This window comes from Monomorium pharaonis, chromosome 4 (assembly GCF_013373865.1).
Source record: "Monomorium pharaonis isolate MP-MQ-018 chromosome 4, ASM1337386v2, whole genome shotgun sequence".
In the NCBI taxonomy this organism is placed as follows: domain Eukaryota; kingdom Metazoa; phylum Arthropoda; class Insecta; order Hymenoptera; family Formicidae; genus Monomorium; species Monomorium pharaonis.
The window spans coordinates 30,407,412-30,428,433 of record NC_050470.1 but is presented as its reverse complement, the minus strand read 5'-3'; the positions used below and the strand labels follow the sequence as shown (position 1 = coordinate 30,428,433).

The following is a 21,022-nucleotide window of genomic DNA, read 5'->3' as shown; positions in this document are numbered from 1 at the left end:
CTTTTATCGCTTGCAAAGTCGGACAGTTCGCGGCTCGAATCGCGCATCCATCATCGTCAAGTTTATCACCTCGGGATTGTTCCCGTCCGCGGTGCGCAACCCCGCGCCGCTCTATTCGATATACCGGTAATAATCCGGTAATAATCTGTTTCGCTCACTTGACAGAACGGAATTTAATGAACGAGAATGATGAAGGGCCGGACAAGGAGGGCATCGCGTATGCATTTGGTGCGCGCGTCGTCCCATTGTTGTTGATCCTGGATTTTGGATTGCGGCGGCTGTCCACGGTAAAAGTCACCGCGATATTACATAATGCCTCGTTCGCGGAGATCCTCCCACTTGGATCGGCAGTCGAAAGCGTATCCTCGCCTTGCCTTCGCTACGCCGTCGCCTCCTACGTGGCCGCGCCGACCGCGCCACTCTACCGTTATCGCGAGCGCGATAATATCCGCATATTTTCGAAGATTTGTGTCCGGCACGGATAGACGTGGCCGAAGGGGAGAGATGATGGAATTTTCGGCTCGGCCGATTAACGCATCGCAAACGGGGTCGGTGCACCGAGCGTGGCACCAGCGAGTGTGGCACGCGAGGTAGCATGAGAAACGTCTCGCCACACACGAGAGCGCGATATGCTCGTCTTTGATTAATTAGAACCGGTTTTTTATTTAATTAAAGTCATTAATTTCCATTTGCAAGCAATGAACGCTTTCCTCGATTTAATATTAATAATGACGACGTTAATTTTACACACGACACGGAGAATTTAATAAGATGGACCAAATAATGTTCCCGAAGAAATTCAATTACGTAAGAATATTCTTCGGCCGATCATTCATTGGTGTACTTCCCTCAAAGTGAAACCATAATATCTTTGTCATTGGATTGTGACTAAAGAATAAAGCACACGCACGCACATATTTCGCGTTTTGCAATAGTAGATCAGATAAGCGGTGATGAGCACGGCGGCATGTTATTAAGTTTGAATATCTCTGTAAAATTTGGCTACATAATTCTTTAATTAGCTTAAAAATTATTTTATTGTTGTTTGCTCTTCTTATTTAAATTTTTATGTAAAATTTGTAGGACGAATACAATTTTTACAAATATTAATAAAACTTTAATAAATATTTGTTCAAAAGTTTATTTGGATTCATTTACTCGCTTAAAATTTATTTATCCAAAACTGTAGCAAAATACGGTCATTTTCGTTCTATATACACACTTAAAATTTTTTTGATTCGAAAAAAAAATTTGCCAAGCCTGCAATTTTTAAATTTTAATAACTTTTTGCTGGTCAAAGTATCTCTAAGGTTCTCTTTCTGTCGAAACATCGAAAGACAGAAGATCATCTTCTTCTACCTTTTAATTTTCTCAAAAAATAGAGATGAAAAGCGACGGGAAGAGGAATTGGCGGCCGAGAGGAAAGTTATGTGTGCAACTTAACGGGGATTACGACCTTAGCCACTTGAGAAGTCGCGGTGGTAATCGGCGGTCTTCGAACGGGCCCACTCAAGTGCGGGCCCCTTGAGCGGGTCTTAATCGAACGACGGACCCCGACGAGCTAGGCGGCTGGTCTAGCGTACGCTTGATTCGCGCGTTCCGACGCGAGCCAGTCCCGACTTAGGACGCGAACGACTAAGGCTTAATCCTAAAGACTAGAACCGACTGGATCGCGTCGCGCGGACGATCCGTCTCCGCCTCGACGTAACGCTCGGAGAATCGAGAAGGAAGCAGCTGTCCCAAAAAAAGGATGGAAAAGCCGTTGCATCTGATTGTGATACTACAGCGTACGTAAACGCCGATTATCTTGATTTTCAATTTATCTCTCGCAATTTTAATCCGGCGAAGCCGAATTGTCAATAGAAAGGTTTAGAAATTGAAGCCTCTCCTTTGTGTAACGGAAGCAAAACAAATAAAAATATCTCGATCAATTTTTTTATATGCTGTACAGAAAGAGAAAGAGAAAGAGAGAGAGAGAGAGAGAGAGAGAAAGAGAGAGAGGATTATCTTATACATTTCCAAGAAAACCGTGTTAAAATATGATTGCAGTTCAGTGGAAAGCAGCGTTATTCGTGGGAAGACTTCAATTTAGCGAAACAGATGATGTGTACATAATGTGTAGAATTGCACAAAGCGTAATGAATTTTAAAGTTTCCCACTATGATGTTATGTTGCAGCAGTATCGTCCGCGTTCGCTTACAGATACGATCCTTGGTATCGCGCGGACACGCAGCGCCCGGTTGACGTGATCACCGACGTCGTCAACGAGCTCGGGGTGAGGATCCTTCAGCAGTACACAACGCATGGGAACGTCGCGTTCTCGCCCACGGGGGTTGCCTTCGTTCTGGCGGCGCTTTACGAAGGATCCGCGGGCAGAGGAAGCCAACAGATCGCCGAGGCCATTGGTCTACCAGCTAACCGGGATGTTACCAGGATTGGTTTCAGGGATATTCATCGACGATTGCGAGTAAGAAGGATTATTTCGTTAAATATCCTTTGGAATTCTCTCCAACATATTTTACGCAAGTTTAATTTGACGTTTACTCTAATTGCACAATTGACATACTTTTGTTGACTTTTATTGTTAACTCATTCTTGTAATCATTCCTGAGAAATAAAGATAAAAAAACTAAGAATTGCTACAAATGAGATTAGAATTAGAGTGTTATAAACAATCAATTATACTTGCTGAATTACGTCGATGTTAATTTCAAGAGCTATCTTAACGCTGACGGCTTCCTGGGTGGACTGACGCTAAGCAGAGAGAATACCAGACTCCGTCCTGAGTATGAGGACATTCTGAAGTTTTACGGCTTCGATCTGTCGAGTATTGAGCAAGAGGCGAATGTAACCGTTAGCATGGGAGACTCATCAGGTGCAACCAAGCTTCCGACATCCACCGTCAGCACGATCACGCTCCCGGAGATGGTAACCGTTGGGAATGTGTCGGACATGACGACGACGACGACGACGATGACGACGACGACATTGACGGGTGTTATGACAACGTTTCCTCCGGCTGGTGCGGAAGTAACAGTCATTCCGTCGGACGCTACTCAGCAAACTGTTACGATGGCACCAACGATGAGCGCAACCGATGTACAAGCGACTCCGGTTACAAGTGTCGGTACAGTTGTCCAAAACACGACGCAATCGGTAAATTCCTTAACGACGGTCACTTCCGGCGAAAGTGTCCAGACTCTGTCCACTGGTGCGGAAATTGTCGCAAATTCGCCGAATGCGACGATTACACCGATGATAAACGCAAACGGACAAACGATTCCGACTACAACTGTGGTTGGAATCAGTTCTGGCCTTCCTAATGAGAACGTTCAAACGTCTGTAGGTACGGGAATGACAACGGCACCTGCGAACGATGCTGGCGTGACGGTACCGATGAGTACCGATATCCAGGTATCTTCAGCTCTCTCTTCAGCGAATAGCGAGGTACCAGCGACAACGAATTCGTCGGTTTCGAGCGGCGAGATGATGTCTGTCAACACGTCCACTCTCAGCGCGACCTTAAGTACCGTTAGCACGAATTCGTTAACTACTGTGGTACCAGCAATCTCGAATAGCGCGAACGTGACTATTCCGAGTCCCGTTACCGAAACGACGACGGCGAACGGCGCTACATCAGCATCGAGTACCGAAACATCAATAGACACCTCGGCCGGGATGACCACCGCGAATGATGACCTCGCGATGACAACGATGACCAACATTAATGACGCTGTCAATTCTGCGACGACCCTGGTACCGCCTGTTGGAAATAGCTTCACGAATTTTACAACATCTCTCGTGGATGGAAATACGATTGCGATGAATCGGAAAAAGAAAGACCTGACGGACGTAATTAATAGCAATACCGTTAAAGATGAGTCAACGGACGGATCGCCGAATCTTCGTAAGCGCAAAGCGAGAAGCCCGCGCGGATACTTTTCTAGCTATCCAGGTACGTTTGGTTAGTCTCTTAGAATGGCTTCTTCGAATAAATATTGTATTATTAATGGAGAGCCGCGACAAGCACAGACAGGTGCCTTTTCATTTATACAGCAAGAAAAATTTTGATGAGTTAATTAGTAATTATTATATAAATTATGTACACACATATAAAAATATCAAATTATGTTTTTATAAGAAAGTTATGTATAAAATATAGAAAACTATTGTTTTTATTTTAATTTAAAAAATGTTAAATCGTTGATGGGATTTGATTGATCTATCTTTTAGACGAAGGTATCTGGATGCAAAATCTAGAGATTTGGAAATCGTATAACACAGTAAACCCGAGTGACTCCTCCATCGGAGATTCATCAGCGGAGATGTCGTTTTTGGTGAACGGTTGCGACATTTCCTCGGTGTCGGCTTCGAGATACATCGCCGTGTTGCCCTTTGCGTATTTTCCATCGTTGCAGGCTGTCGCGCTCGAATTTCCTTTGGACGTAAGTCTTATTAATCTCCGCTGAAAACTGATCTAATCCATTTCTTTGATATTTCTTTGATTCTTAAAAATGTGAGAGTTGCGCAGTCTTAGTCATCTACAACCTGCGTCAATAAACTCTCAGTTTAAAGTCTTATCGTTTTTTTTTCCAAATTAATATTCCATGCATTGTACAAGCAAAGAAAAAATATTTTTAAACATTATACTTAAATAGCCTTGATTAACGGGCAATTGGCCCTTAGACATTAAATACGCATTAAATATAAATTATTCTCGAGTTAGTTTCGAGTACAATTAAATAATACAAAAGAATCCCTGTTATTTTCTTAACATTCAAGGATCCCCGATACAACATTATACTTTTCATGCCCACGGATAAAACGGACACGCATCGTCTGGCGAGGGATCTCAGCGGAAAGTCATTGAGATTGTTGAGGAAGCAATTACAGCCTACTTGGGTCAGGGCCACTATACCTTCGTTCATGCTGCGTGGTTTCGTCACATTGACGTCATTTCTGCAAAGGGTAAGCGGATAATACATCGTCCTCCTCAACGTTAATGTCCTACTAATGCCAAATGTGTGTGGGCACCAAATAGAAAAATTATTCCGGAATTACAGCCAACCGCGCATGAAGGTGTCATATAGTCAGTTTCTCTTAAAATTTATCTCGAGGGTCGTTTTATATTAAATAGTTTATACAAATTTGAAACAATGATTAAAAACTTACAACTTAATTACAAATTACATCTCATCTTGTCTGCTTAGTTTCAATTCTGAATATAACAAAAAGGTATTTTCTTTCGTGAGTGCAGAAGAATTTAGATTGAGGATGGAGGAAAATCGAGATTATTATCGACACATACGTCTCGCGTGACTCGCGTATATTTGCATCGATATTTGTGTCGAGACTTGCGTAATCTCTCTAAGTGATCTTCCTTCCTTTACCTGTTTCTTTCGCAGCTGGGAATCCTGGATGTGTTCGAGCCGAGAGTGGCCGATTTATCGCCCATGACGTCCGATCTCGGTGTATACGCCAGGGACGTGCAACAGAGCATAGGGGTCAATATAAGGAATTACATGAAACCCGATCGGACCCATTCTCGTGAGTCGTCTAATGTCGTTCCACCTCGAAGGGACTATTATCGATATCTACCGCCAGGTTCTTTTTACTCTCTTATCGCTTTTCATGCACTATCGCGCTACTCTCCTTTCAATTACCCCACCTGTAACGGTAACCGTTTCCACACGTGTAATTGCATCCCTCGCTCCTTAATGCGGACGTCCTGAATTTAAGAGTCCAATTTATATAATTTCGCGCGCTACGCGCATAATCATTAGCATCTCGCTGTATTCCTTTATTTCTTAATTATATATTTTGCTTCTTTTTTTGCCCCCGCTCTTCCCTTGCCGCTTGTAAATTGCTTCCTCCCGTGCTCGTAAGTGTAATGATATACCGCTGTCAAGTATCCGAGTATCCGTTCATCGATCAAGCGAGCGAGTTTGTTTTAATCGGCTTTTCATGTGTTTGACATTATCATATAAATATTTTTCTTTCTACTTGGCGCCGTTGCACATCACTTCCACGTTCCGTGTTTATTTCTGATTGCTGTTTTCACGCGATTATATTACTGTCCGACAATTTGATACCCGTAATCATGGAATGCGGATTGAAATTACCTTGGATAACATCCGAAATCAGTGAGATTAACCGGACGTTAATTGGCATTGAATGCGTATAGGTGATTTAATTTATCGTAGAAGAGAGAGAAAACAAACAGCGAGGCGGACGACGGTGGCGAGCGTCCGTCTCCCAGGCCGCGTCCGTCGCGGAGATAATGTTCGAAGAGAGATAATTACGTTGACGCAATATCCGGTATTAACGAGTGAAATTACAAAGTTTCACGCGCGCGCGGTTCGAGTACCCTCCAGAAATGTAATTTGCGCGCATAATTTGTAAACGGCGCGCGGCGGCGACAATGAGTGCCCCATCCACGCGTTGTGAACACGCGCCTGACAACGACCGGCCGCTACTTATCGTGTCTTGATTTTCTTTTTTTTTCCTCTTCTCTTTTTCTGGCTTTCGCCTGATCCGTTGGTGCTCTTTCTCACGTCCTCCCGCCCTCCTCCCACTGAATCTTCATTATTTAACGCCGACCGTGTCTTTAACGACGACGGCCGCTTCCGCGCTTCGAAACGCGCTTCTGTCAAAATTACTATGCGTCTTCAGAATTACGTGGGGGCGTTTCGGAACCTTAAAATTGAGAAACAGACACGAAATGTCTGGCCGCTAATTACATCTTCACCGAGAATTATGCCGAGTATTAGTCATTAGTCTTCTCGATGCATCGTGAAATTACAAGCTGTCGCGGTAAATTTAGCAGATAATTCGCAGCTATAAACACTTTTCTGAAAATACACTTATTTCCGTAAGAGTTTTATGTAATTTGTAGGATTTAATCCTGAAAAATTATGACGCAATAACGATGGACCGTATCTGAACACGAGTTTCGAAAACGAATAACTATAGATAGGCAATATCTATTTTCATGCCACTAGCCGAAGCTTCAGGCAAAACTATCGATTACCGTTGGAAATATTCTCAGTATTGTTGTTCAGTTCACTGAATTTAATTGCTGATATCCTGCGCGAGCCCGTAAAGGAAGTCAATAAAAAGACCTTGCGCCATCTCTTTTTACACTCGAGGATTTCTGAATCGCAGCTACAATCTTTTCTATGAAATTATTCCTTCGTATCATGTATTTTTGGCACGTATAATGTCTTCTTAAATAAGTAAATGTAATGGAACATATAGAAGGCAAGAGAGTACGATTTACTTTTAGATTTTTTATATTATTTATGTTCTGTATATAATCTCATCTTTTATATAATATTATTTAATTATATTTTAAACGGTATGATAAAATCTTTGTTTATACAGTTAGAATAATAGTTAATATAATTTTTCAAACTGTTAATGATAGTTGTTTAAAAAAAAATTAATATTTTATTGCACTGAATATTTCTCGGTTGTTTATAACATTACGTTTTTTTCCGTGTAAAAAGTGACTTATTGTCGTAAAAATATAAGAGCAAGTTTTGTCAACTTCAGTGAAAGGAAGGACGCGCGCGTTGGAAGTCAATGAACTGAACATCTAAAGATTGACCTGTGATGCATCACATCTTGCCAGTCGCCAAAGAAAACGGTGTTTAAATGCTAATTCCTCAAACGTGAATTGCAACAATTTCTGTTCAATTTTTAAACAGATCGGTCTTATACATTTTATTACTTTAAATTGAAAACTGAATAGAAATTTTGTCGTTACTTTAAAAAGATTTTGCAGACATTTTATGAACAAAATTATAATAATACTTACATATAGTCTCTCCTCTTCAATGCGAAAAAAAGTATATAGCTTTAATTTCTTGCAAACTCACTAGTAATAATTTTCTATACCTCTTACAATATTTTTCCATTACAATCCGTTTAAACATCTTTCTAATTCCTTTGCACTATGTAGAATAGTATAAATTATTAGCTTTGAATTATGCATCAAATCAAATTATTGCATTTTTTGTGCGTATTATTAAAAACTTGTAAAAAAATTTCAAACTTTGTAATTTACATAAATTAATTTGTAAATATCTTTTTACAAATTTGTCATTGCTAAATATTGAAACACTTTGGAAACTTAATTTTTTATTTTATTAATACGCACATAAAAATGTAAAAATAATTTTAATATTAAAAAATGTTTTAAATATTAAAAACATTTTTTATATTTTCTGTGATTAATTCTAAATAGTAAAAATTTACAAGACGATTATAAATTTCTTTCAGGCAACGGTCTATTCGAGAGAGCTGGGCCTGAACCTTTCACAGCTCTGCATCCCTTTCTTTATTTCATTGTCGACACCGAGACCTCAGTGAGTCTAATCACCGGTCGAGTGGACGATCCGCTTAATTCGAGAATATTGTAGGGATATAATCTACGAATTGCTAAGATTTAAATAAACACTCGTTTATTTGACGATACTTATAAATAATTTTACAATATAAACTTCCTATTAGCTCGCACACAATTACTATCAAGTACACGCAATTAATATTGTGCTCTGTACAAATTCCTATATGTAAATAAAGAAATATAAAAGATAGAAAAGCGGCAGTGAGCGTAACTTGAAAGATATGGGATTGAGCATTGGAAAAAATATTCCAAGCTATCTCATGCCGTACAACGAAGGGTAAACTTTTTATACATTTTGCTAATTAATAAAAGCAGATACTTATTATGCATTTTTTAATGAAAACTATAAGAATCGAAATTGCGATTCTTAATTATAAACATTCATATTTTTTATTTGTTTTTAGCTCTAGTTACATTTGTCTAAGTTACAAAATCGACAGTGTCTAATTTTGAAATTGGTTTTACAACAATAAAACAATCATATATGTAATTTACAAATTAACGATTCTTTCTTAATTTCTTTTCAGTGTATATGTGTTTGTATATATGTGTATATCATATATATATTTCCTATGCAGAGGCAAAGTGGCAAGAATGATAACGATATATCTTTGAAAGCTATTGAGATTACTCCTTTGATCTTTTTATTACACAACTCAGACTTCCCTTGTTTGTTTAGCCTTAATCTAGCAAATATATTATTTCCTTACTTACTTTTATGTATAAATACAGTTCAGTGTGCTGCTATAAATGCACGAGATTTCACATACGTCACTAATATAATATTTATATATAGCGACCAGGATCTTTACTCCGTGAGTGGCAGTGTAAATGCAAATAAATAAATGCAAACGATATAAAAGCGCTTATTTTCATTGACGTAACGAATTTAAGATAATGTCTTTTGATATCGCACGGGACGACACCGTGAATTGCTGGCGAGTCTCTGGGCGATGAATTTCGTCCCTTCGCGCGTTTCCTCGCCTAACAAATCAGACGACATTCTTCAAAATCCACGGTACGAACTTGGATATCCGCGTGCAGACGCCCGGTAGGTTGGCCTCCGCGCAGCCGATGCCCCAGGATATGATACCAGCGAGGAAGTACCTGCCATCCTTTCCGCGAACCTGGAGAGGCCCACCAGAGTCGCCCTGTGTGATGCAACAAGAACGCAAAAATCTCTCTTAGCGGAAGTTTCGAAACGTAAACAGAGAGTTTATTTTCGCGATTATAGGCACGCACGCACGTACCTGACACGAATCCTGCCCCCCGGTCTCATAACCGGCGCAGAGAAAAATGTCTGGTATAAACTCGTGTCTGCCGGCCCTCAAGAACATCGACTTGCACCTGTCGTTGCTCACTATCGGCACGGATACCTTGAAAGAGAGAAAATAATAAAAATTAGAAAAATATTTAAACCCCGATATCCCAGTATATCAGGGCTTTAATCGTTAAAAGCCGATAGTTACTTCTTGTAAGACCGAGGGCAACGTGCCACCCTCGCTCAACCTTCCCCAGCCGGTGACCGTCGCGTTCTCCCCGATCAGGAGGTCGTCCGTGGCCGGCAGACAGATCGGCGAGATGTGCGCGGCGAATGTTAAGGAGCTCTCGAGTCGCACCAGCGCGAGGTCGTACTCGTACGTAAAGAAGTTATACTTGGGATGTACGACCTTCTTGGCGACGCCGCGCTCCACGTAGGGCAGCCGCTCTTGCACGGACGAGAAGTCGTACTCGCCGACTCGTATCCGGATTTGCGACGTCAGCAAACTGAAACCGGAAACGGCCGTTTAACCGTGCGTCGTAACCGAAAAAGGATCGAAAAAGCGTAACTCACTCGTCGACGCAATGGCCCGCAGTGGCGATCCAGTTTTCGTTGAGCACCGCCCCGCCGCAGCGATGGGTGCTCGAGAAGCCGAAGAAGGAGGTCCTGCGCACGGACACCTGCCAGGGCCAGCGGCCGAACGACGCGTCCTTGCCGCCGACGATCCTGGTTTCCGGCCGCGGGAACAGCGGCGGCACGCCGCACTGCATGTTCCTGCTCTCCTCGGCGGCCGCAACCGTCATCACCGAGCCCGTCGCCTTCTCGCTCGCCGCCTCCTCGGTGGTGGAGGATCCCTGCGCCGTGGCGACGCTCGTGCTCGAGCTGGTCGTGCTCCTCGTGGTCGTCGCCGTTGCCATCGCGGTCGTAAGGCTGGTCGTGCCGCTCGCGGAGGACAACAACGTGGACGGCGTCGTGCTCTGTATCGTGGTTTTTTTCGTCGGCCGCGGCCTCGTTGAAGTCTCCAAGTGGGATGTCGTTATGTAATGCGCCGAGCCCAACGGCTTCTGGTACTCGGTGCTCTATGAAACAATAATAAGCATCGAACACAAAACTAAGGTATAAGCATTATCTCATTGTGAGTTACGATAAAGACTTATTTATGAACATGTGTAAGATGTAAAGTGGCGAATAATGTTGATGTACCTGTTGCGATTCGGTCGGTTTCAGGCTCGGCCGCGGTGGAAAGTTTTCTGGGCCATTGTGAAGGAGGCCGGGACTGTCGGTCCAGTGCGGTTTCAAGGACGGCCTAGGCGGTGTCCAGCTGTTCGACCAGAAATGGGAACTCGTACCTGAAGACGGTATTCGTACCGTTTCCGGCACGGTAATCGCGGTTGTCGGTTTGGATGACGAAGACGACGACAACGACGGCGAGGAGAGCGACGTTGGTAAGGATGACGAGAATGAGGACGACACCGAGGACGGTTTTTGTTTTGTGACGAACGCCGGTTCCGTGGTCACTTGCCAGTGAGAGGTTTGTGGCACGGATCCGGCTGCGCTAGAATGAAAGATAAATTTTAAGTTGGGCTCGATATACGCAATATATGCAAATACTACTGTGTACATCGCGTGATAATGTTAATATAACGCTGTGAATTTTTGCCGCATTAATACATACAAGAAAAAGTACTGATGGAAGGAAAGCGATATATTAACATATGTATTGCAGCTTAAATCGGTACAACTTAAAAACGAGTTACATACCTGGTGGACGGCTGCCTGGCGTACGTCGGCCTGACAGTCGTCGTCGTTGTCGTCGACGTTTTCGTGGACAGTACCCAGTTAGGCCTCGAAATGAAATTCGGTCTGTGATCAGGCTGATTGCTTATTATTGGTCGATAAGTGGTCGTTTTGATTGAAAAGTACGGCTTCGAGAAGTCCGTCGACGATGGTTTCGACTGCGCTGGCTTGGTCGCCCAGTGTGGCCTTTCGGTGTGCACGAAATTCAAACCCGGACGTGACTCTTTTCCCGTATCCTGGCGGAAAATCGATACTCCGTTAAACTCGCTGCTTATATCGCGCCGGAAATAGTTCTGCTAGCTGTAAATATTTCCTTAACCGTGCATATGGTTAAAAGAATATTTTTATTAAATTTTTATCAAATATTAATCTCAACATTCTTAATTCACTGTTCAATAAATAGAAAAGAGAAACATTCGCTAGCACGAAAACAGGATACATTAAACGTGTATGAGTTACTTTTGTGTTACTTTTATGATTATTAATATATAGAATTTTTTTCATGCAATTGTTTATTAAAGTGAGCGAAGAATTTTTGAATTTTAAAACAGCTCTAAATCTTAGGCGCCTAACTAAAAAGTAAACTCTCGATGATACGAGGGGAATGTTACACAACAGATTCTTCTCTAAAGTCATCTCGCTGAATCACGAGTTATAATAACAAAGTTTCCTTCCTTACACTTTCAATGACGGAATTGACATTCGGTCGATTTATCGTCTCCTGCACGCTGAGATCGGCGTCTTCGGTCTTCCCGTCGTCCGGCCGCGACTCAAAGGGCCTTTGATTGCCCGGTTTACCCGGTTTGCCCTGTTTGTTCGGCTTGCTCGTACCAACGACCTCGTCTTCGGCATGCTCCTTCCCCGGCAAGCGCACTATTAGAGTATTATGTGTGTCCAGCTTGTCCTTGAAACCCGGTTGGCTTTGAACGGGCGACGGTCTCTCGCTCGGCGTTCTATCGTTCTCCGGTCTGGTCTTGTGATGATGAGAGTGACCCGCGTGATGACCCGGTCTCTTCGTTTCCTGCGGCCACCCTTCCGTCCACGTGTTCGTAGACGCGGAGGACACCTCCGCGGGGGTCTGCAGCACGTTGACGTCGTGCTCGGACGTTGGCTTGGCGTGCGGCCTCTTCTGCAAGGGCCGCCCGACACCGTGCGAGTATGGTTTCATCGGTCTGGTTGAGGCCCCGCCGGATCCCGAGAAGTGATGGAAATTCGGCTTCGTGGTGCTCGACGCTGTCGAGGGGAAGCCCAAGAGGGAAGTCGACGTCAATCTGATGGTCTCGTTCCCCGTTGGCTCCAGGAGTAGACCTGGCCTGAGTGTACTCGTACCGTGATGCTGCTGATGATGAGAATGATGAGAAGAGGTGCCTATCGTGTTTACCGTCGTGTTGTGAACGCAGCAACTGCCGAACATGAAGGTGTCCACGCACACACCCACGTGCGTCCCCTCGGACTTGATGCACTCCCACACGAACATGCACGTGCCTTCCCTGGTCTCCGGACCGGGCACTTTACAGGGCTTCGGAGTGATTTTGTAACCTGAGTGAAATGAAAAAGAGACCGGCTATTCCAGGTGCTTCATCTCTTGTGACGAGCGACGGACCTTGGACTTGACGTCAGCGTTAAGAGTTCCGTGCCGACAACGAGAACGAATATCTCATTTATTGCCAACCACGAGTTCTCCGTTAAACGTAACTGACTTTAATCTCACGTCTTCATTACATACATATATTTCTCACGTCAGAGAAGCCCGAAGTCAGGCAGACGCGTGTAACGTTAAACGCGCGATGAAAGCGCGCCTACGTCGATCATACTGTCTCGACGAATTTAACAACTTATAATTTCGCGAGGGATCCGTGTTTCTATGCGCCGCCCTTCCGAAAAATCGGGCAAAAGCCGCCCCAGGTAACGACTTGTTACACGCATTCCGACTAAAAGGATGACGTCGCGTGACACCGTGTCGCGGGGATACACGGCACACGATAGGTCATATCGACAATTCGTGTGCTCGACAATTAGACTGTCTTGTACGTTACACATGCAGGGGTCTACCTCGCCAAGTCAAGTTTGGTGAAAGTGTACCACTTGTCGAAGCGCGCGTGAGAGATCGCGTAAAAAAAATGAAACTTAATAACTGGAAGGAGTACGTAGACCTGGGCCGAGTCATTAACCGAGTCATGGTGAGGCTCGGGTAACGTAAATTACGACCGCGGCGATGTAGGAGCTTCACGCAGTCGCTTTCACCGCTAGAAACACGACCGTGTCAGCCCACATCACGAATGCGTTACGTTATAAAAGGGAAGCGTCCACGTTGAGAAGGGAAATTTTTTTACGGGACGCTTTTTTTTACGCTACATCGACACCGACAACATTGTCGATTGTCTTCCGTGTTCTTCCCCGGCCAGGCATTATAGATCTTGTCACAGAAAATGATAAATTAAATTACCGTTGCATCGTCATATATGTTTCAAATTATCGGTTGATCATTTTGATTGCGAAATTGCGGAGCGTGTACATAATTTGAACATTTCACAGCCGTGTTTTCGCCGGCGCGACTGAACCTCACAGCTGACTGCACGCGCGGGCCAATTATCTGGAAACTACGGGGGGGGGAAATATATAATAGATAAAGAAGAGAGCTTCTCTCCCTTCGGCCGGGGATTCGTCGAAACAAAAAGAAAGTAGCGCCTTCTTTCGCTTTTCTTTTCTCACGCTCGTGCACGACCGACTGCACCTTGACCGAGTTCTCCTTCCAATTAAGCGTTATACATTTAAGGAGAACCTTCGAGCGGGAGAAGGATGCCGCGTAAAGGGAGTACGGGCCGCGCGAGAGGAAGATAGGGAGAAGGAAAGGGAAGAAGAGAGGAGGAAGAGGAACGGCAGCTGTATTCGATCGTTCGAAAGTACGCGCGGATGAGACGGCGCGGGGGAGGGAGACGGGGGTGAGTGTCCGAAAAAGAAAACATACTACGGGGAGGACACACCGAAAATGGCGCGCGTTTAAATCACCAGAAGGAATATTACTGACTGTGACCTCGATTCAGCGTGCTGAGAGACCTAGCGATGCCCGACCACCAGAGAATCGTGGCCACGTAACCGATCCACCGCATCCTGATCCCTGAAAGCAAGAAAACGTTTCGTCGTTATTCATCGGTGACCGACCCTGTCGTCGTTGTCCGGCGCTAGGTTGCTTATATCCGTCACTGTCACGTGTCAATTTAGATCGGCGCTTCCCTCCCCGAGGAGGAGAGACGTGTAAATCTCGGGGAGTCACGCGAGAGAGCTGCTAACGGCCGCGCTGCTCTACTACGTCGATCGCGACAGACAGGCACATACACGCATACGCACACAGTGTAAATTTTGTAATTATATATATTAAGAGCTTGTCAGTAGCATGCGAGCATCTACGCGTTCGCTCTTTCGTCGCATCCATTGTCTATTGTCTGCCACGTTTACGCGTTCTCCTTTCTAGTTCACTTTCCCGTTGCACGCTTCTCGAATTAACCCTTTCAGAGACGCATCTTATCCCGCGCGCTTCTCTCTCTCTCTCTCTCTCTCCTCTTCTCGTGTCAGTGAAATTATAAACGAATAAGTAAATCGTTACGGGCGTATCGCGAGGATCACGCAACCAAGTATCGTAATTTCTTACATATTTTCCAAATGGCTTTAATTTATATAACATGTGCTTACTTATGAGGAATTCATGGAATACTAACTGCGTGCTTCGAGTTTCGATGTATTTACTTTCAATGATGCCTTTTTGATGGCAACGAAACGAGGGGAAGGAAAGGTAAAAGTAACATGATAAAGTAGAATTTGCGCAACTAACAAAACACTTGATCAAAAATAATTTTTTTTACTTTAGATTTCAGATTCAACATAGATTTAATAATCAACAGACGAATTTAAAATAGACCCAACAATCTTTAAATTTATTCCATTGTCATTTCATATTTTCTTCTATCAATATTATGGTAATGATGTTTTCCGCTTATATGCATCGAACGATTTTTCTAGTTATAAATCTTCTTGTTTAGTTTACGTTTTGAAATTTATGGTTTAACATTACAATTGTAGAATGGATCCGGTGAATATATCGCGAGCACGTGCATCCTATAAACCATCAGAATCGTTTCGAGGATCGCACAAAGAATTCATGATTTCTAGTCTATCGTTTTGCTGGCAGCGATCCGAGATCGACGATGGTATGTCGACGATGCGACAGGTGCATCGGACGCGCGCTAAAACGCATCGGCAGGAACAAAAAAAAGGTACCCTGGACCGACTTGTCACCGAATTCTGGCCCAGCATTCCAGGTCATCGACGCAGCGTCGCTCGCTTTCGAATGCCTCGATCGAGAATACCATCGTCTTGGAACTGTCTCGTCATCATCATTTGGAATTATCTTTCTCCGGCGCTGTGCGTTCCGAATATTCCTCGCATTCTTCAAAAGGTATATATATTCAGACAGTCGCGTAAAAAGGTGTTTGAAAAACCATTCTCGTTTCTATAATTGTTTTACCTCCCACACGTTATCTTCGTCGTTTGTATTATATATATATATATATATATATATATATATATATATATATATATATCTTTCCTTGGTCATTTTTCAAGCGCATATTTCCCTTTTTACATAAAACTCGATCCTTTGTAACTTCCCTCGAATCGAAGTACATGACGAATAGAAGTTGTATCTTGAATACAACTCTATCGGACGCATCGCACCTTACGTAACTTTTATATAAAAATCTCGAATGCGCGTCTTTCTAGGTAACTTTCTCGATATCTGGATAAAATAGATGTACAAGTTGGATACATTCTGACAAATGGATATTCCTCTTGCTACCAGATTTTACATTTATACTTCAATTTTTTACATACAAATAGGTAAATTATGAAAGATGAAAAATTTTTCAAACTTTCCTTTTATACAAATTATCAGTATGTAGCCTGCTATTTGTTTTTATTAAATATTAAAATATATTATTATTTTACTGTACTTTGTCTAAGTTTTATACGAATAACAGCGTTTACGGGGGTCGCGATAAAATAAGGTTTCTATGGAAAACTCAAACAAGCAAACGCTCGATTGAAACCTACATGGAATTTTCTTTTTTTTTCGAACGATTATATTTAAATAGAACAGCTATTCACGCATGTTAGAAGATCTCCGGCTTTTCTATGTAAACCGCCGTTGCAAAATCGGGTCTGTCTACTTCTGCATGCTTGAGATAGTGTTCGTGTTCCGGAGACCGCTCTGGGACAAGGTCAAGAAGCAGAATATATAGAACTGTCGCTGGCTTGGCCGCGACTTCTCTCACTACTGCACCGATAGCTGCGGTCGCTACCACTTGAGGCAGAACATGTACCAAGGACGAGCAAGAAGAAGAAGAAGAAGAAGCGCCGGATGACCCAGTGATCGCGGATTTCAAATCGCATTTAGCGATCTTCTCAATGACCGTCGTATAGTCGAGAGTTACGCTGTCGATAGCGGATTTACCCATTAGCTGGAATAAGCCTATAAGAGCTCGCGTGTTAAAGGGGCTCCGAGTCACCGAGGCTTTCTAAGGTAGGAAATATGAATTAATATTTGTAATGATCGAATTTCTAGTTCGCCAGACGTTTTTGCACCTGAATAAACACACTCGAATAATGTCGCACCAAGTACACGTATATATACGTATATATACATCGGGGCCGTAAAATTATGCCGCTCGTAAATATGTTCCTTCAATCTGCCGTCGATATGTGCTGGCGCATTAATAAAACGAATATGAATATGCATAAACCGCGCGCGATTTGCACAGCCGTATCTCCGTTGTTTAATTAAAATATTTGGAAATATGTGAACCGGACGGAACACGCAAGCAACTCTCTCGATCGCTCGATTTTTACGCGCGGTGTCGCAAATCGTGTATTTACCGACGTCGGATTTAAAAGGTGAATCAGTCAAGTGCGGGTCCATTAGCATTCACGGTCGTGACGGGATTTCGTAATGCCCCGGGATCTCTCCTCTCTGCTGACTTCCCAGTTCCCAGGCACGTGCCATGTGACGTGAGATGTGTGCACGACCATTCGAAAGAGAGACACCGTATAAGTCGCTCTTATGATCCTTATACACACACACAAACAATCGCCTACCGCGAAACAGACTTGACTGGACTTTTTATGTATTGCACTTTTAATACCGCATTATTCCGGAGAGACTCGCTGCAATCGTCGTAAATTGACGATGATAATTGACAAATTACAGTGATTAGCGGTGATAAAGCACAATGCAATCAAGTATTATAAAAATGCAACAAGTGTAATGATCAATAAATGCAAGCTAATATCCATTAAATGATAATCAACGGATATGGGAGCAACTCGATAAATTGCAATGTAATGGTACATGTGACGAGCGAGGTCGAGTGTAGCAAAAACGAGACACGAATCCCGTGTAGATAAAGCGCAAGAAACGTGTTCATTGTTTCGCGATTATTTCGCGTCTACATGCTGCCCGAGGAAAGCATTCCGCGGAGATAGTCGCCTTCCCGACGCACGTCAACGCACTACCAAAGAAATATTCCGTAACGACTAGCGGTCATCATAGTTACTCGTCTTCTCTCATTTCTGCTTAATCGTTCTCATCCGACAGCAAATGCATCTCAAGATTTCTCACGTTCGTAACAAGTTCACGCGACCTATTCGCGTTCCGTTTGGCCGCGTGTGTACGTCTTGCGTTAAAAACAAGTGTCTAAAGAAGCTTCAGAGCGCTGAAAGAAGACCGGGGAAAAAGATCCGCTGCAATTAATTCGTCATCAGCATCGACTCATGTTCATCGAGAGCGCGATAACTACAGAAATTTTTCTGTAAAGAAATATTTTCTCAAAAATATAAAATATTACAAATTTAATAAAAATTTGACTTGTCTATTTTGTTTGTTTTGGATTAGAATAAGTCAAGAAAGTAATAATTTTTTACTTTCTCCAGCTATTAGATAAAAATTTGGCAAAATTTACATAACAAGTAGACATAGTTTATTATAAAATGTATCGCGCTATATTAATTTTTTTTTTCATATTTCTTAAGAAATCATTTTTTTCTATTCTTTCAAATTTACAAGGATCTAGTATGATTTTCTCGTGAGTCGGTACCTACTCGCTCCGGAGCAAATGTGGCAGTCTTCTGTGCCAGTGGTGCGATATACATGCATCACGGTGATTTTATTTCAATCGTCGCGGGTGAATGCTCATCAACGCGACAAAATAAAATCGCGCCGTGCACGAACGGCCAGCACTGATTCAGGAAAATACCTCGCACGCTTCCCAACGGTGCGGCGGCGTATACGCGCATACGCCCTTCCCCACGTGAATTGGGCTGGTGGCGCTTTAATTCTCGTGTAATTTAAAATTTACGTCTTTCCTGGTACGTTCGAGCGGCGGCGATGGCGAGCTTTAATGAGTGGGCGTAACAGTTCTCGCAGGAAATGGACGATGATTAGGGGGAGTAACAGAAAGCCGTCCGGGATATTCGGTCCTTGTTTCCGGCGTTGCCATGAGAAAGATTTTACAAGTTTCGAGACGAGCTTTTTCGCTCGTTAGGGCGATAATTATTATCGCGTCGATTAGGTCGCTTATCGCGGGGCGCGACTTTCGATCATCTCTGCGCATCACGTCGGGTGATCGGTGATCGGTCGTAACGCATCGACGTGCGCCGATGTGTCGTGGAGCGACGATGGTGGAGGAACGCGAATTGGAGCAAATCGGAACGACGACGTGAAACATACCTGCGCGCGCGCGCGGCAGGAACTCAACAGGCTCGAGCGGCGCGGCCGACAAACCGGCGGCGAGCGTTGAACGCTCATCAACCGAATGTTTTGCCTAACGATGCACGAGGCACGATGCACAAGCAGGTACGACAGCTATGCGCTGCATTAATACGGAGGTATTACGCAGCGGTGAAACACGAGAAGGTGTCGCGATGCGCCACGTGGGACGCGGGTGAGACAGGAGGTTCGGCAGGACGTGCCTCGGTAATTCCAAGGTCTAGGCGTCCCGTTGCACAGAGGAAGCCGAGCGAGGAACGTGGTGGAACGGGGAGCGCCGGCAGCTTTGATAAAAGCGCACGGGAAGGCGAGGACGAGAACGGCGATGTCAGGCCACGCCGCACGCTGCCGCTGCATCGCCGGTACCGGTCCAGGTCCTGAGACGATGCCGGTCGGATTCGATCCGGCTGCGATTCGATCCGACCTTGCGCGAAAAAGGCAGGATCTTGTGGGATCGGCATCGACCGATCGTCCCGGAAGCTTCGGTCAGGTACCGGTACGCTTCACGCGAGAGTAAACTGGAGGAGACTGGAGGAGATTGAATCGTCAATTCCTAAACGATCCGTTTCATTTAAAGTGAATAATTAGGCGTAAATTCACTTGGTCCCGGATGATCATTAAGGCCCTTCGATGATGACGCTGAAGAGACGCTTTCGGCAAGCGTGGTAGAAGAAGGTATCTGGACATCTGGTAAACAAGCTCTGTTTGCACGAAAAGAAGAGAAACTCGCTGTCGTCCGGACGATCGTAATTCAAACGTCGAACGACGGAGGACGCCGTGCAAGTAGTTCCGGAAGTGTGACAACGGTAATGGATAACTGGAAATCGCGCGTACCATCGACACGGTACGGACGGCGACGTATACCTGACACGCGGTCTCGCGGCTACCGTCCCGTCCGAAGTCACGTTCGACATCGTGACGGCATTCGAACCGCCACCAGATAGATCATAGCAACATGGCACATAGAGATCACCCAGCAGCCATTTACGCTTTAACGCCTCACGATCGCGGCTGCCCGTAACGTGACTTTCCGCGGCAGACTCGATATGGACACCGCGAGTTTCGATCAGCTTCCTCGGTAGAGACTTGATTGAGAATCGCGTAATCTTAGCAAATGGAAATTTCCAGTGTAACTTTGCAAGTTTACTCGTGATATCAATATAAGACACGTCGATTTATTAATTAATTGTAAGCTATTAATTAATTGTAACCGCAGCTATTTTCAAAGTGGCAATACCGTTTATCAGATTTATCGTTGTCTCTTTTCGTAAAAATTTATATACATGCGTACATATATAAATAATTAAATCAACAAAATTACATAAATACTTGATCTAATAAAAAGGGGCTGTCTGTTAGTCGTAATAAATTTTTTAAACTTATAACAGCGATACCTGGATCGCTGTCGGACCGGACCGGTCCGCTGGATTTGGAAGTTCCACGAGTCCTCGCAATCACTTCATCCGCGCTCGCTCACTTCGAATCAACGTGGAATCCTCGTGACTCATCTCGTACCCCGCACAACGACAACCACGAGTTTCCGACGGCATGGTTGCACGGGGAAATCACCATCGTGATTCATCGTGATTCACGACATGGACCAGCGTGGACGAAGCGGGCATCGCGCGAGGATCGGGACTCGCCGCAAGATCAGTTCTTCATCCTGGACCAGAACCCCCGATCGAGTTTGCACCTTGAAAAATTTAATTTACTCTCTCCGGGGAGATAAATTTTTGTG

At 43.9% G+C, this 21,022-nt stretch overlaps 3 protein-coding genes across 5 annotated transcripts in view; 2 read left to right on the top strand and 1 right to left on the bottom strand.

Annotated features, from left to right (window-relative positions):
* The first annotated feature begins 1,096 nt into the window (after positions 1–1,096).
* On the top strand, positions 1,097–9,263 carry LOC105836959 (cell wall protein PRY3). Its single transcript, XM_028189279.2, has 7 exons — positions 1,097–1,787; positions 2,181–2,467; positions 2,716–3,955; positions 4,234–4,445; positions 4,783–4,968; positions 5,406–5,604; positions 8,284–9,263. The coding sequence occupies exons 1-7, from the start codon at positions 1,751–1,753 to the stop codon at positions 8,421–8,423; spliced, it is 2,301 nt and encodes a 766-aa protein (XP_028045080.2). The 5' UTR covers positions 1,097–1,750; the 3' UTR covers positions 8,424–9,263.
* LOC105836963 (serine proteinase stubble) overlaps positions 8,449–21,022 on the bottom strand; it is a 36,226-nt gene continuing 23,652 nt past the window's right edge. For 2 of the 3 annotated variants that reach the window (XM_036286131.1, XM_036286130.1), the window contains exons 2-9: positions 14,497–14,586; positions 12,148–13,007; positions 11,433–11,704; positions 10,875–11,226; positions 10,245–10,750; positions 9,880–10,177; positions 9,661–9,786; positions 8,449–9,561 (exon numbers count right to left, since the gene is read on the bottom strand). In XM_036286131.1, the coding sequence (XP_036142024.1) occupies positions 9,403–9,561; positions 9,661–9,786; positions 9,880–10,177; positions 10,245–10,750; positions 10,875–11,226; positions 11,433–11,704; positions 12,148–13,007; positions 14,497–14,578 (2,655 nt within the window). In that variant the 5' untranslated portion in view covers positions 14,579–14,586 and the 3' untranslated portion in view covers positions 8,449–9,402. Of the gene's footprint in view, positions 9,562–9,660; positions 9,787–9,879; positions 10,178–10,244; positions 10,751–10,874; positions 11,227–11,432; positions 11,705–12,147; positions 13,008–14,496; positions 14,587–20,678; positions 20,757–21,022 lie in introns of those variants that run through there. The other variant, XM_012681369.3, reaches the window with a different exon arrangement.
* On the top strand, positions 14,593–16,336 carry LOC118645301. Its single transcript, XM_036286134.1, has 2 exons — positions 14,593–15,921; positions 16,245–16,336. The coding sequence occupies exons 1-2, from the start codon at positions 15,547–15,549 to the stop codon at positions 16,266–16,268; spliced, it is 399 nt and encodes a 132-aa protein (XP_036142027.1). The 5' UTR covers positions 14,593–15,546; the 3' UTR covers positions 16,269–16,336.

Coding starts and splice junctions, on each gene's coding strand:
- LOC105836959 (XM_028189279.2), top strand. CDS start 1,751: ATGGAAAAGCCGTTGCATCTGATTGTGATACTACAGC. Junction 1,788..2,180: donor TCTGATTGTGATACTACAGC/GTACGTAAACGC, acceptor ATGTTGCAGCAG/TATCGTCCGCGTTCGCTTAC. Junction 4,969..5,405: donor TGACGTCATTTCTGCAAAGG/GTAAGCGGATAA, acceptor TTTCTTTCGCAG/CTGGGAATCCTGGATGTGTT.
- LOC118645301 (XM_036286134.1), top strand. CDS start 15,547: ATGGATCCGGTGAATATATCGCGAGCACGTGCATCCTATAAACCATCA. Junction 15,922..16,244: donor TTCCTCGCATTCTTCAAAAG/GTATATATATTC, acceptor GCGTCTTTCTAG/GTAACTTTCTCGATATCTGG.